The 16060-nt window shown below is 35.6% G+C and overlaps 1 protein-coding gene across 1 annotated transcript in view; it reads left to right on the top strand.

Moving 5' to 3' along the window:
• LOC149805535 (uncharacterized) overlaps window positions 1-13264 on the top strand; it is a 49946-nt gene extending 36682 nt beyond the window's left edge. Inside the window, exons 17-20 of the mRNA XM_089934319.1 lie at window positions 214-1197; window positions 5086-5177; window positions 7803-7892; window positions 8437-13264. Of these exons, the coding sequence (XP_089790445.1) occupies window positions 214-1197; window positions 5086-5177; window positions 7803-7892; window positions 8437-8796 (1526 nt within the window). The 3' untranslated portion in view covers window positions 8797-13264. The remainder of the gene's footprint in view (window positions 1-213; window positions 1198-5085; window positions 5178-7802; window positions 7893-8436) is intronic.
• The last annotated feature ends 2796 nt before the right edge of the window (window positions 13265-16060 follow it).

The raw sequence follows: 16060 nt of genomic DNA, 5'->3' as shown, positions 1-16060 counted from the left end.
ATGTCATAGAATGCCAAGTAACTTGGAAATGCTTTTATTTTTAATTAACTTTAGTACATTCTCCCTTTCTTTTCAGCAATGCTGTCATGTTTTGTCATAATAAAAACATTGTAATTTTCATGTTAAATACTTGTTTTACTGTTGTATGACACAATATTTCATGGCTTGCAGGCAATATTTGAATCATGTTTTCATTATTCTGTATCTGAACAGATGCTGATATAGAAGAGAACTTAAAGATGGACATAATCAGGTATAGCCATTCTCTTGAGGCTTCCATGACCAGTGATTCTGGATCAGTTGGCAGTGCATTAAATGGTGTGGAACCATCCCAAAGTCCTGTCCACATTTCTCCTCACATCAGCTTATCTGCATTAGCTGAAAATACACTGACAAAAGATGCAAGTGTAATCTACAACTTGATTCCCAGTGGTGTTGCAGTATGGGAGACAGAAGATACTGATGGGTCCAGCAAGGAGAGTCATATTGCTAATGGAGAGATGCATAAATCAAAAGTCACTGAACATGCAGAATATATGAATGGACCAATTGCCAGTGGTTATCTTGGAAGTGGCAATACAAGCTTCAAGGAGCCAATGGAACTGGAGGCAGCTACCAGCAGCATTCTATTGTCTTCTTCTAGTTACAAACATTTAAGTACTGGGGAACAGGTCATTTCAGATGTTACATCTGGAACCAACACATCAAGTGTCAGTGAGACCTATTCTTCAGGTTTTTCACAAGATTTATCTCAAAATATGCTGTACCAATCCAGTGAAGAGTCTGAGAAAGTTAAAGATTTAGATGCACCAGTCAACTCTAGTCAGTCCAATGTTTCAGATGATACAGGAATATCTACACAAGGAACTGGAAGTATGGACTCAGTCACTGTTGGAAACAATGAAATTCCACTTAAAGCTGGAAATGATGAAGATATATCTTCTTCATTCAATGTGCAGTACATGAAACCATCAGAGTTTGAAGATCCACAGCCAGTGAGGTCACGTAAAGAGATCTGGAGAGAGGGGCAGAGAAAATCCGTCTTGACTTTAGCGCCAAGATATCACTCAACTTCCAGTGAATGCTCACTTGAGTCTTGTCTCAATCTGTTCACTTGTCCAGAACTTTTGACTGGAAACAATAAGTTTGGCTGCAAGAATTGCACAAAGCTTAAGAAGAAATTAAATCCTAATACAGGTAAGTGTTTTTCTCCCATCTACCGCCAGGTTTTTTTATTTTTTTTTATTTCCCATCCCCTGTTTTTATATATGACTGTACTTCTTTTATCCTTATGCTATCCCCTGTTTATATAAGTACTTCTTTTATCCTTACCCCATCCCGTTATTATATATGTACTTCTTGTATCCTTACCCCATCATCAGTGTTTCATATTCATAACTGTTTTACAAATACTTGTTATCTGTATCATATATCCATATGAGTGTCCATTACTCAGCTCTCCATATAACTGAACTCTTCCACACCAACTGCGGAAGAATTGGTAGAATGCTTTGGAAGGCTGAGTGAGGTGGGGACAGTCATGGTATGAGATCCTGGATGCAACCTTCTAAGAGAGGTGGGGATGGTGTCAAAGGTTACATTTTCAGAGGCAGTATTGACTTTGCCTTGTAACCTAAACACCATGTACACCAATTCAGTGAGAGGGATATATTTTGGTATGAAGTTTCAGGGGGACCATTCAGTGACACTGAAGGATTAAAATCTTGAATGTTGCCCAGGGAGATGAGTTAAGAGTGGGTGGTAGTTGTGTAAAGGTTGTGTAAAAAGGTTTAGAAATCTGGACATTTTTTATAGCTTTCATCTTTATTGTAATTTTTCAAAAACAACATGGGACTTTGTGGTCTTGACCAAGTTTGCATGTATGCATTGGGGTCCATATACATACATAAAGTCACTTCATTTGATCTTAACTCAGTAACTTAGATAATTGATGCTTGTCAGATATAGGGATCTGATACTTAAGGAATATGGAGCCTTGATAAATATGGGATATAGAGACTTGATATCAATGGTTTATAGAGACTTGTTACCCGTGGGCTATAATGACCTGACACCAACGGGTTATAATGACCTGATATCCATGAGATAGAGACCTGATGCTCATGGGTTATTTAGACCTGATACCGATGGGATTTATAAATCTGATAAACATTGGGTATAGATAACTAATACCTATGAGATACAGAGACTTGATACCCATGGTCTTGAGAGACTTGATACCATGATATTTAGAGACTTGGTACCCATGGGCTCTAGAGACCTAATGCCCATGGGTATAGGGAATTGATGCCCATGGGATAAAGAGACTTGATACCCATGGGATATAGAGACCTGATACCCATGGGATATAGAGACTTGATACCCATGGGATATAGAGACTTGATACCCATGGGATATAGAGACTGGTGCCCATGGGATATAGAGACCTGATGCCCATGGGATATAGAGACTTGATACCAATGGGATATAGAGACTTGATACCCATGGGATATAGAGACCTAATGCCCATAGGATATAGAGACCTGATGCCCATGGAATATAGAGACTATGCCCATGGAATATAGAGACTAGATACCCATGGGATATAGAGACTTAATACCCATGGGATATAGACTTGATACCCATGGGATATAGAGACCTGATGCCCATGGGATATAGAGACTTGATACCCATGGGATATAGAGACTTGATACCCATGGGATATAGAGACTGGTGCCCATGGGATATAGAGACCTGATGCCCATGGGATATAGAGACTTGATACCAATGGGATATAGAGACTTGATACCCATGGGATATAGAGACCTAATCCCCATAGGATATAGAGACCTGATGCCCATGGAATATAGAGACTAGATACCCATGGGATATAGAGACTTAATACCCATGGGATATAGACTTGATACCCATGGGATATAGAGACCTGATGCCCATGGATATAGAGACTTGATACCCATGGGATATAGAGACTTGATACCCATGGGATATAGAGACTGGCGCCCATGAGATATAGAGACCTGATGCCCATGGGATATAGAGACTTGATACCAATGGGATATAGAGACTTGATACCTATGGGATATAGAGACCTAATGCCCATAGGATATAGAGACCTGATGCCCATGGAATATAGAGACTAGATACCCATGGGATATAGAGACTTAATACCCATGGGATATAGACTTGATACCCATGTGATATAGAGACCTGATGCCCATGGGATATAGAGACTTGATACCCATGTTATATAGAGACTTGATACCCATGCAGTGTATGAAACTTGCCAAAGATCCTGCAATCATACAAAATCAGTAACCTGAAAATACTAATGGTCCATTCTGTAAGTAACTGGTCCTCCATTTCATCAGACAGTGTAGTCAGTGACTGAATGGTAAATTCAGGTAGACATGAATATTGGCCTTTATTAAGGACCTTTATATAATGAAACATGGAGTATAATGAAAAACACAGAATATTGATATCATATGTAAACTTTATTACATTTTATTAAATTCAGCACCGCATGGCCACTATTTACTGTCCAGGACAATGATACTCACTGTCCAGCTGATGTAGGTCAATTCACAAGTTATTTAGAGTCATCATAATATGGCCATTGATGGCCAGTCTGAATATAGTCCGAATTAAAAAGCAGGATCCTCTTCCATTGACTTGAGGACAGTTATGAGAACTAGACCCAGCCTTTTAATGCACAGCTGCTCATGAAACTGAGTCTGTGGAAAGCAGTGTATTGCAGAAAGAGGAACCGTATTAAAGGCATTCACATCTGTAGATTGCAGCTTATAGTTTTTTCAACTCAGCATCTTGAATGATATCTGTGTTTGTAGTTAACATCATTGCCTTGAAATGGAGATAAATTAACATATTTCAAACATCATCTGCATCATCTAATTTTATTGAAACTAATTTACATTGTTATTTCATTTATGTTTGTAATGTAATTGTCTAATGAGTAGACCAGGATTGTTTACCTTGGTTTGCGATGGCTCCCATAACATTTCAGTCCTGCATAAAAAATGAACATTTCTGTAATTCCAGCAGCAACATGGCTGATTACATATACACATACCACTCTGTTTCAGGATATATTAAACAAAATAGTGTTTCTCTGTATGTTGATATAAATGGTGGTAAAATTCTCTTTGTGCAAAAGAAAATCGGTAATGTCAGCTTCATTTAGAGAAGCTCACATGATAATTCATTGAGCTACAGTGACTGTCTCAGATATCATTCATGATCTTGAGGTGAACAAACTATAATATTATTGTCGTCAAGTCATGCATTCTGTTTACATATTTTAAGTGAATTATGCAACTCAGCTATCAATTTTGTTTCACATTATTCTATTACTTTTGAATAGTTTTTTTTCCTTTGTTTTTATTTGGTCTTTTAGCCTCTGTTGGCATCAAGGCATATCTCAACATGTTCATCTAGGGAACTGCAAGTAGTATGTGTCATGAAACATCACATAGATGCAGAAGAGACTTTATTTGGAGTTATAAGCATCTAGCAAACATAGATTAAACACGAGTTATTTAGCTTCTCATGTCACCAAGACTTATGAGTGATCCTCAGAAAGGATTGTTGTTTATTTTTTCACTTTTTTGAACATATTTCTTGTAATATAATGAAAAGATAAATATATGCCTCAAAATTTCAACAGACAGACTGGCTGCTCATTTTTTGCACCAATATGCAGTGAAATTGGCTGGCATTGGACCAGTGGTCAGGCAACAGTTTTGTGTGTTGTAACCATGGGATTTATTTGGAAATGTTTGTAGATGTGCACCATATTCCAGTAATTTTCAACTCTCCACCATGATGAAAGGGCAGAGGGATATCGGGTTGAAATGTATACAAACTCCATGCTTGTGTTGTCAGGAAAGTGTTGTAAATAATGTGAATATCATGAGGATTACCACTGCATGCAGACATGCTAACTTTTTAAGAGAAAAAAATCCAAAACTGTATGTCATTTTTTAAAAGAATTTAATTAGGTTATACAAAATTGGATCATATGTATTCTTAATTTTTTTCATACAGAGATAAAAACAGTCTACTCCGATGCCAGCAAGAAGTACCTAATAATCCAGCCACCAGCTGTACTGACCCTGCATTTGCAACGCTTTGAACAGGTAGGTTGCTGACTCTAAAAGGCAGTGGAGATATTTTAAAATCCTTTGTCTGTCCATTCATCATTGTATCATCTTATCTCCACTTAAACTCCTAAATGGAAATTCCCCAGACTTGGTATCCATTTCTTAGGTTTCTTGGAAAGGCTCAAAAGTCTAGGATTGTACACATGCTTTTGGCAGACCCTGGATGTCAGTGCATCTGTCCATTAACTTGGAGAGGCTCAAAAAGTCCAGGATTGTACACATGCTTTTGGCAGGCCCTGAATGTCAGTGCATCTGTCCATTAACTTGGAGAGGCTCAAAAAGTCCAGGATTGTACACATGCTTTTGGCAGGCCCTGAATGTCAGTGCATCTGTCCATTAACTTGGAGAGGCTCAAAAAGTCCAGGATTGTACACATGCTTTTGGCAGGCCCTGAATGTCAGTGCATCTGTACATTAACTTGGAGAGGCTTAAAAACTCCAGGATTGTACACATGCTTTTGGCAGGCCCTGAATGTCCATGCATCTGTCCATTAACTTGGAGAGGCTTAAAAACTCCAGGATTGTACACATGCTTTTGGCAGACCCTGAATGTCAGTGCATCTGTCCATTAACTTGGAGAGGCTCAAAAAGTCCAGGATTGTACACATGCTTTTGGCAGGCCCAGAATGTCCATGCATCTGTCCGTTAACATGGAGAGGTTCAAAAGTCCAGGATTGTACACATGCTTTTGGCAGGCCCTGAAGTCCATGCATCTGTCCGTTAACTTGGAGAGGTTCAAAAGTCCAGGATTGTACACATGCTTTTGGCAGGCCCTGAATGTCCATGCATCTGTCCATTAACTTGGAGAGGTTCAAAAGTCCAGGATTGTACACATGCTTTTGGCAGGCCCTGAATGACCATGCATCTGTCCATTAACTTGGAGAGGCTCAAAAAGTCCAGGATTGTACACATGCTTTTGGCAGGCCCTGAATGACCATGCATCTGTCCATTAACTTGGAAAGGCTCAAAAGTCTAGGATTGTACACATGCTTTTGACAGGCCCTGAATGTCCATGCATCTGTCCATTAACTTGGAGAGGTTCAAAAGTCCAGGATTGTACACATGCTTTTGGCAGGCCCTGAATGTCCATGCATCTGTCCATTAACTTGGAGAGGTTCAAAAGTCCAGGATTGTACACATGCTTTTGGCAGGCCCTGAATGACCATGCATCTGTCCATTAACTTGGAGAGGCTCAAAAAGTCTAGGATTGTACACATGCTTTTGGCAGGCCCTGAATGACCATGCATCTGTCCATTAACTTGGAGAGGCTCAAAAAGTCCAGGATTGTACACATGCTTTTGGCAGGCCCTGAATGACCATGCATCTGTCCATTAACTTGGAGAGGCTCAAAAAGTCCAGGATTGTACACATGCTTTTGGCAGGCCCTGAATGACCATGCATCTGTCCATTAACTTGGAAAGGCTCAAAAAGTCCAGGATTGTACACATGCTTTTGGCAGGCCCTGAATGACCATGCATCTGTCCATTAACTTGGAAAGGCTCAAAAAGTCTAGGATTGTACACATGCTTTTGGCAGGCCCTGAATGACCATGCATCTGTCCATTAACTTGGAGAGGCTCAAAAAGTCCAGGATTGTACACATGCTTTTGGCAGGCCCTGAATGTCCATGCATCTGTCCATTAACTTTTTTTTCTCACATGATAGCTTAAGATATGCAACACCTACCTGTGTAAGTTAACAGGAAAGTTTTTCTTGATGAAGAAATAAAAAAAATATTATTTTTGGGGTCAAAAGGTCAACAATCCAGGTCACAGACTGAAAGAATAGAAATCATTTCTTCATAAATAACAGTTCTATATCACAGACTTGGTGCAAACTTTGTGGATGACTTGCAATTGGGGTATGGTAAAAGCCTATACATCTTGACATCAAAAGGCTACAAAAGAAGAAAAATTATTTATGCATAATACATGAGTTTTCTGAACTGCATATGAGGTGATTAAAACTGGTAAACCTTACTCTGATTTTGAGGTTGCTTGTAACATTCCTGTTGGGGCCTGTTATATGTAAAGCCATTATATATGAATCATGTTGTGTGAATTTCACTTGAGACTCAGACAATAGTGTATCACATTTAAGACTCAGACAATAGTGTATCACATGTGAGATTCAGACAATAGTGTTTCACATGTGAGACTTGGACAATAGTGTATCACATGTGAGACTCAGACAATAGTGTATCACATGTGAGATTCAGACAATAGTGTATCACATTTGAGATTCAAACTATCGATACAGCTTAGTATTAAGAGAAGGGGTGTTTTTTTGCTGACTCAGCAATATCTAAGTAGGTTGAATATGTCTTCTATTTCTTCTTCAGTTAGTTTATTGCCAGTGAGAAAATGACAAAAAATGACAAAAATTATCAGTTTAAAGCTGTGCAGTTTACTAAAATGCCACAAATTTATTGGTGCTAAAATATTGTTTAACAAAATATATACATTAGTGCTTGGCTGGTGGATCTGGCAGCATCACCACAAAGTTACAAATTAAACAAAATTAAAGGCAAGACATTGTCCTCAGCAGAGGTCTTGTTTATTTGGCAGATTCTAAGCAATACCTGTATCATTTTGTGATTGTAGCTTGAAATCAAGAACATCAACAAACTGGACTGCCATGTGGATTTTCCTTTTGTCCTGGATCTGGCTCCATATTGTAGTGCTCTTTGCCAGGTAAGTAGCGGGGTTGTGGCCTTTTATGTCCTCACTGCAGGTACAGCAGAGGCATTTTGAAATGTTCATTTATATACATTCCCACGCATTCCTTTTGTGCTAGTAACCTGTTAGCATGTTGAAAGAAAAACCAATTTATGTATATTTAGATGAGATGTTTAAGTATTTGAGCCACTTAAATAATTGTTGCCTTTTTATAATCAATCATTTGTATTTGGTACATAGACATTTTGGTCAAAACCTTTGCCTGAGTTTACCAATATGACTTGATCTAGGCAAATGCTGTACATTTTTGTCTTACATGACATATAAGTATGGCAAGACTATTGGAATCTCTGTTAGAGTTGGCACTGAGACAAGAAAATCCCAATTTAGGGTTTGTATTATTTGTATTTTTCTGAAAGATGTCACTCATACAAAATGCATATAAACATAGAAAACAATCTTTTCACTTTCCTTGACTTGTTCAGTTTTAGTTTCATAAATTCTTCCAATCTTCAATTTTAATAGTAGGATTTTCAGCTCTGGCTGTTTCTTCTTGCAGAATGTAAAACCAGGCCAGAAGAAAATCTTGTATTCTCTTTACGGAGTGGTTGAGCACAAAGGAGGTTTGAAGGGTGGCCACTACACAGCATATGTTAAAGTCCGGCCCAGTATCAACTCCCTGACCAACTTCCTCAGTACTAATCAGGTTTCTGTTAAGGAATACCTTGACCAGTACACAGAGAATGTCCTCCAAATGGGTGATAAGATGGTAGAAGAGATGGAAGAAGATCATGTTAGTGAGATCATGGTACCACCAGGCCAGTGGTTCCACATCAGTGATGACCATGTTAGCAAAGTAACAGAAGCCGCTGTCAAACATGCACAGGCATATATGTTATTTTATGAAAGAATATATTAGAGATTCAATTGAATTTGGTTGATTGTTGATGATATAATTTTTTAGTTTAGTTTAATAATGAAGTATTATAATTTTGCTTTTTTTATTCATGTGATTTCATGGTATAAAGAAAATTATAGTTGTTAAGAAAGAATTTTCTATGCGTATGCTGTATTGTGTATAACCATCTTGTTTTATCCCAGGAACAAAGAAATTACAGTAAAATTTGGATAACGGGTACCTATGTAAAAATAAAATGTACATATATGCCTTCCTATTTCTGTAGTCAATATAAGCACCTATATAATATATGAAAAGTAAAGTACATCTCTTGTGTTTGAAATTCTTCTTGTCTAATAGAGAGAAAAAGTGTCAATTTCATATCTATTTATAGCTGGATAGTGTTCTTATTGAAATATTTCATAAAAGGGACCCAAAGTTCACTTTTTATGTTTAAAGCATATGTTCTTCATATCTTCTTATTTTGGAGATTTGCCCTGTTAGTGTAATTGGCCTTCATTAATGTAAAATCCAAGTATTTACCTTTATTGATTTGATTGTACAGTTTTTCATTTATTTACTTCAAAGGATTTAATATTCTTTATAGCACATCTTTATATTGGGTCTTGCTTATATATATATATATATATATATATATATATATATATATATATATATATATATATATATATATATATTTGATCCATAAACTAAATTATTCACCCAACCAGTCCATTCAGTATTTGATCTACAAAGTGAGTCTTCAGTTACTCAACCGATACAGTATACCCATTCTCAGAGTTTAAAATCCAGCTTAAGTTGAAATTGTCAAGTTGTTACATTTTGCATTAGAAAACAGACTTATGCTTCTATAAGATGGCTTCATTTATATTGCAGTAATTTGTTAAAAATGCAAGTAAAACTAACAAAAAGAAATAATATCAATATGTTAAAATTAATTGCTAAGTGTAAATTTCAAAACTTTATAAAGTATTTTGTCTCCACAAAATTCCCTAACAATAAATGCCCAATGGAAATAAACATACAACTTTCACAGATCTTTGAAATAAACATACAACCTTCACAAATTTTAAAGATAAGTACCTATAAACTTTCCATCTATGCTTTCAATATTTCTATTTTTTAAAGTCTAGGCTTTCAATAATTCTGTGTATTTAAAAGTCTGTGCTTTCAATAATTCTGTGTATTTAAAAGTCTGTGCTTTCAGTAATTCTGAGTATTTAAAAGTCTATGCTTTCAGTAATTCTGTGTATTTAAAAGTCTGTGCTTTCAATAATTCTGTGTATTTAAAAGTCTATGCTTTCAGTAATTCTGTGTATTTAAAAGTCTGTGCTTTCAATAATTCTGTGTATTTAAACGTATATGCTTTCAATAATTTTGTGTATTTAAAAGTCTATGCTTTCAATAATTCTGTGTATTTAAAAGTCTATGCTTTCAATAATTCTGTGTATTTAAAAGTCTGTGCTTTCAATAATTCTGTGTATTTAAAAGTCTATGCTTTCAATAATTCTGTGTATTTAAAAGTCTATGCTTTCAATAATTCTGTGTATTTAAAAGTCTATGCTTTCAATAATTCTGTGTATTTATAAGTATATGCTTCATTTGTAAACATGTGGTAAGCATGAGTAGGATTTATTGTAGAAATATTGTTTTTTGCAGTTTCATTTAGGTAAGAATGACATGTCAGTAAAATTTGTACATATTTTATCAATTTAGAACCAAATGTGGACATTCCTGAGAAGAAAAAAAAGTTAAATATTGGAAATACATCATCAACACCAAACAATTACTGCAGACATTAGAATTTCATCTTCACTTCACTACCCTTCATAGTTACCCATAAATCAAGTCATATAGCAAGCAACATATATCCTGATATTCCATTGCATAATGTGCCTTCAAGTCAGGGTCTGTTTTGTTTGTTTTGCTGATTGCTTCTAATAAACTGCATGGACTTGGATATGCTGGCTCATTATGCATTGGCAGATCTGGGTCTGTGCAGTTAGCAGTTGGACTCAACTTATAAGCAAGTATATAGGGTATATTTTGCAATTTCAAAAGGCAATGAGAATAAAAGTGCGTTGTCCCAGTTCATTTGCAGGCCAATAAAGAGAGAGAAATAAAGATCAAATAAGCATAGCAACTTTTTTTTAAAGAATATGTAATTAGAGTTCATATTGGTATACATAACTCAATTTCAGTCAACCAATGAATACTGTCATTAAAGTTCTTATTGGTATATATAACTCCATTTCAGTCCATCAGTGAATGCTGTCTTGCAAAACTCTATTTTAGTCCATCGATGAATGTCATTGAAGTTCTTATTGGTATATATAACTCCATTTCAGTCCATCAATGAATGCTGTCATGCAAAACTCCATTTTAGTCCATCGGTGAATGTCATTAAAGTTCTTATTGATATACATAACTCCATTTAAGATTTCCAAAACTTTAAAACCTTGTATTAAAAGTTTGTTTCATATCACCTGTATTTTCACTGATCTCTTATGACACCAGTTCCATTGGGTGAGCATTGATTTTTCAAAGCATGTTTGACCTACACTGTCATATATGGATAATCTATGGTTTACATGAGTATGTTTGAAATTAGGTCAGTCACTTTCTGATTGGATCATTCAGGCAAATGTATAATTTGTAATTCTTTATTGGGTCAAACATGATGAAATTTTGTACAAGGCTTTGCATTATGAAGTTCAAGGTCATATTTGATTTTATCCATTTTCTTCCAAAATTATATGGAAATATGGCCTTGTTTGATTCAAAACTACACCCGTATATTGCATTATATTGGTTAGGACATCAGTGTCATATGAACACATTTATAGTTGTTTCCTCCTTTGTTCTTTTCTCTTTCCCTTCTCTTCCATGCATTATTATTTCCATCTTCTGCCTATTTCTCTTTGTCTATTTGAATTTCTCTCTCTCTTACCCATTTCTTATTCATTTCTCCTTACCCTATCCTGTGTTACTTTTTCTATTTCTTCTTTCCTGTCTCTTACCTTCAGTTATTAATTCCTCATCTATCCCATTTTTCACATCTCTTCATTTCTCCCTCATCAGTTGCTCATGGCTGAATTATGGAGAGTTCTTTCTTTCACATCTTCATTTCACTCACATTATCTCCTTTTCTCTTGCACTCTCTCTCTCTTAATTTATCTTGCTCTCTGACCCATTTGTTGTACATTTCTCTAAACTCTATGATGTCTTATTTCAGTTTTATATGTCTGCCACAAAGCTTGTTCTAAAAGATCTGTTGTCAAAAACAACTTTTTTTGTCCAAACATGAAAACTAATGGTTAAAGAGAAAAGTTGAAAGAACATTAAGTTATTTGTTCTTTTTCTGTATGCATAAACTCCATTCCAGGTATGGTCATCTGGGGACAATTTGTTTCCACCAAGGTTTACAAGAACTCCTTGTGTACTAGGGCATGCAGGTAATGTTTACAAGAACTTCAGATTTGATAGGCTGTGTAGGTTAAATGCAACTTTGGAACAATTAAGTTCACTCAGTGGAAACAGGCATCAAAGAAAGCCAATACAGATATAGGAGATTGGGAAGAAATCTTTTTCTATTAAAGTCTTACAAGTTCATAAATTTGTAATGGAGTTATGTGTGCAAAATGGACATTAAATGGATATCAGTGCATCTTTGGATTACAAGAATGGACTTTTTTAAAAGTTGAAAATATCAGGTCTCTTCTGGATCAGTTGGAATATATATCAGATTCACTGTAATTGATGAAATTGTCTTCGTCTGGAAAAAATACTATTCATGTGTTCATGAAATCATTATGGATTTTGAATTGTAATGTTGAAAGAGAATGCTTTGAAGTAGATGGCTAATTTCAACAAAATGTTCTTTTGTTAAAAATAATATAAAACAACTCTAATTTATTAAAATTTTTAGGGGCATTTTTATACAGTATCTAAAGTAAGAAAATTTGGTGATTTTACTAGTATTTATTAAAAATGCATTAAAAAGTGAACAAACTGATTCCTTTACTTTATAAAACAGTGTAAATATGCACTAATTTTAGTGCTAGTTAAATTACTTGTGTGATGCGATAATGTCAGTTAATTCAATTCTCTTGTCTGCAGTAATTGTTTTCTCCATGAACCATTATTATCACTTTACCATTTAAACTTTCCTATACTTTTGTAATATTAGGTATTTATAGTTATATTTATGTATATATTTTTATATTGTGAAGTTATATTTCATTTTACAAGTAAACAGTTGTGATATTGTGCAGTTATTTTCTAATGATGATTTGATAGAAATATATGGACAGTCCCGTTGAAAATACTGTCATACAAATGAATTATGATTTGTTTATGTTTTATGTATAAGTCATTCACTGTGATACACAAAACCATTCTTTGGAGAGGTACCCTTCAAGTGCAGTTCTATGGTACTAAAATAAATGCTTTTGCTCTCAATGGACTATGTGAATGCTGTTATTCTTATTTTGAATTTAGTGCAGATTTTTTCAATTTCTTTGCACAAATATGCACACAATTTACAGCGTATATATGTTAACACATTAACCCCTAGCGACGACTTTACCGGGCAGGAGGTAGTAGCCTACTGCCGAGCTCTGTAGCGTCATGGTCATGCATGATACACTAAAGTGGGTGGTATTATAGAAAGGTAGACGGATGTTGCTCTTCAATGATGCCAAATAATCTGGAATATCTAGTTGCACTACAAAACACAGATAGAAAAACCTCATTTTTTGGACCCGACTTTTTTTTACGCAAAATTCGCCCGTGGTCGGAATCCCATTTTGTGTCCGGATTTTATACTTTTTGGTCTCAGATCTAAGGCAAACCAGTATGAACTGCAAACAGACAGATGAGCCTTTGCAAAAATTAGGATAAAATGGGCATTTGGAATAAAGAGTGGTCTCCATAAAAAAATAATGACTCCATTTAGCAAAAAAAGAAAGAAGTACAACTTTTACCCTTCTGCTCATGTGCAAGTCAAATAGCCAACAAAAAATTATGTTTCTAACACAACTAGGCAGTATGTTATTGAAAGATGACCGGGGATTTGGTGTTTTCGAGTCTATTCAGAAATAGCTTTCAAAATGTGTTTCCTACTCGAATTTCAGGCAAAAATGGCAAAAAGCTCCAGGGGTTAATGTGTTAAGTTTTGTGTTGATTTCATGGATATTGTAGACATTTTCATCGTAAATATGAACCATTTGTATTCCCCAATTCCATGTCAGCTTTGTCATCAAGTCAGTGTACAATTTGTGATGCCAATTCCAAGTCAGCTTTGTCATCAAGTCAATGTACAGTTTGTATTGCCAATTCCAAGACAGCTTTGTCATCAAGTCAGTGTACAATTTGTGTTGCGAATTCCAAGTCATCAAGTCAGCGTACAATTTGTATTGCTAATTCCAAGTAAGCTTTGACATCCAGTCAGTGTACAATTTGTGTTGCCAGTTCCAAGTCAGCTTTGTCACTGTCTGTTTACCACTTAAATTGCCGATTCCAAGATAGTTTTGTCATCAAGTTAGTGTACAATTTGTATTGCCAATTCCTAGTCAGCTTTGTCATCAAGTCAGTGTACAATTTGTATTGCCAGTTCCAAGTCAGCTTTGTCATCAATTCAGTGTACAGTTTGTATTGCCAATTCCAAGACAGCTTTGTTATCAAGTCAGTGTACCATTTGTATTGCCAGCTGCATGACAGCCTTGGCATTAGGTTAGTGTACCATTTGTATTGCCAATTCCAACACAGCTTTGTCATTAAGTCAGTGTATAATTAGTGTTGACCATTCCAAAACAGCCTTGTCATTGAGTTTTAGTGTACCATTTGTATTGCCAAATCCAAGACAATTTTATTATACAAGTTCATTTTTCTCATTGGCAGAGATCATAGTGTGTTTTAGTTGTTAAGATGGAGGAAAGTGGTGAATTCAGAAGGAAAATACTGGTGAGCACTACTCAATGTTGTGCATGCCTTGTCCACCTGGGACTGAACTGGGACTTAAAAATGTTAATCACATGTGTTATTAGTGTGCCTTTCATCCCCACCCCCTTTTTCAAGCCAATGTTTTAATAATATAGCAGTCACTATTTTGACAGCAGTGGCAGCACCAGCAGCAATTAGTGATATGAACAATTAGTGTAATGAAATATCAAAATGTAGAGGGCCAATAGACATCGATGTAACAGGTGTTTACAAAGTGTTAAGCCAGTATCAGCTTGTTTATAACAGGTGATGTCATGTGTATAGATGCCTGATATTTTGCACAATGCTTTCCTTATCCCTCTAATAGATTTTTTATCTTTGGAGCCGAAATCACAGACCAAAATGATATAGGTTGAAATAAGGTGGATTTGTGACACATCAGGTGTTGACTTCCATACCATGGTTATCTCTAAACACATTACCATACTATAGACTTCTCTAAACACATTAATATGTTTTACATATCCAGTATATAAAGATAGTAATCCCAATGTGGAACATAAAACACCTTTCTTTATGAAAATAGTTATCCCAGTGTGGTATATAAAACACCTTCCTATATGAAGATAGTAATCCCATTGTGGTACATAAAACACCTTCCTATATGAAGGTAGTAATTCCATTGTGGTACATAAAACACCTTCCTATATGAAGATAAAAATCCCATTGTGGTATATAAAACACCTTCCTATATGAAGATAGTAATACCAGTGTGGTACATAAAACACCTTCCTATATGAAGATAGTAATCTCAGTGTGGTACATAAAACACCTTCCTATATGAAGATAGTAATCTCAGTGTGGTACATAAAACACCTTCCTATACGAAGATAGTAATCTCAGTGTGGTACATAAAACACCTTCCTATATGAAGGTAGTAATCCCATTGTGGTACATAAAACACCTTCCTATATGAAGATAAAAATCCCATTGTGGTACATAAAACACCTTCCTATATGAAGATAGTAATCCCATTGTGGTACATAAAACACCTTCCTATATGAAGGTAGTAATCCCATTGTGGTACATAAAACACCTTCCTATATGAAGATAAAAATCCCATTGTGGTACATAAAACACCTTCCTATATGAAGATAGTAATCCCATTGTGGTACATAAAACACCTTCCTATATGAAGGTAGTAATCCCATTGTGGTATATAAAACACCTTCCTATATGAAGATAAAAATCCCATTGTGGTACATAAAACACCTTCCTATATGAAGATAGTAATACCACTGTGGTGCATAAAACACCTTCC

The sequence above is a fragment of the Sinohyriopsis cumingii genome, chromosome 2 (genome assembly GCF_028554795.1).
Source record: "Sinohyriopsis cumingii isolate HCF-2022 chromosome 2, ASM2855479v2, whole genome shotgun sequence".
NCBI classification, from domain to species: domain Eukaryota; kingdom Metazoa; phylum Mollusca; class Bivalvia; order Unionida; family Unionidae; genus Sinohyriopsis; species Sinohyriopsis cumingii.
This window is presented reverse-complemented; position numbering and strand designations above follow the sequence as displayed.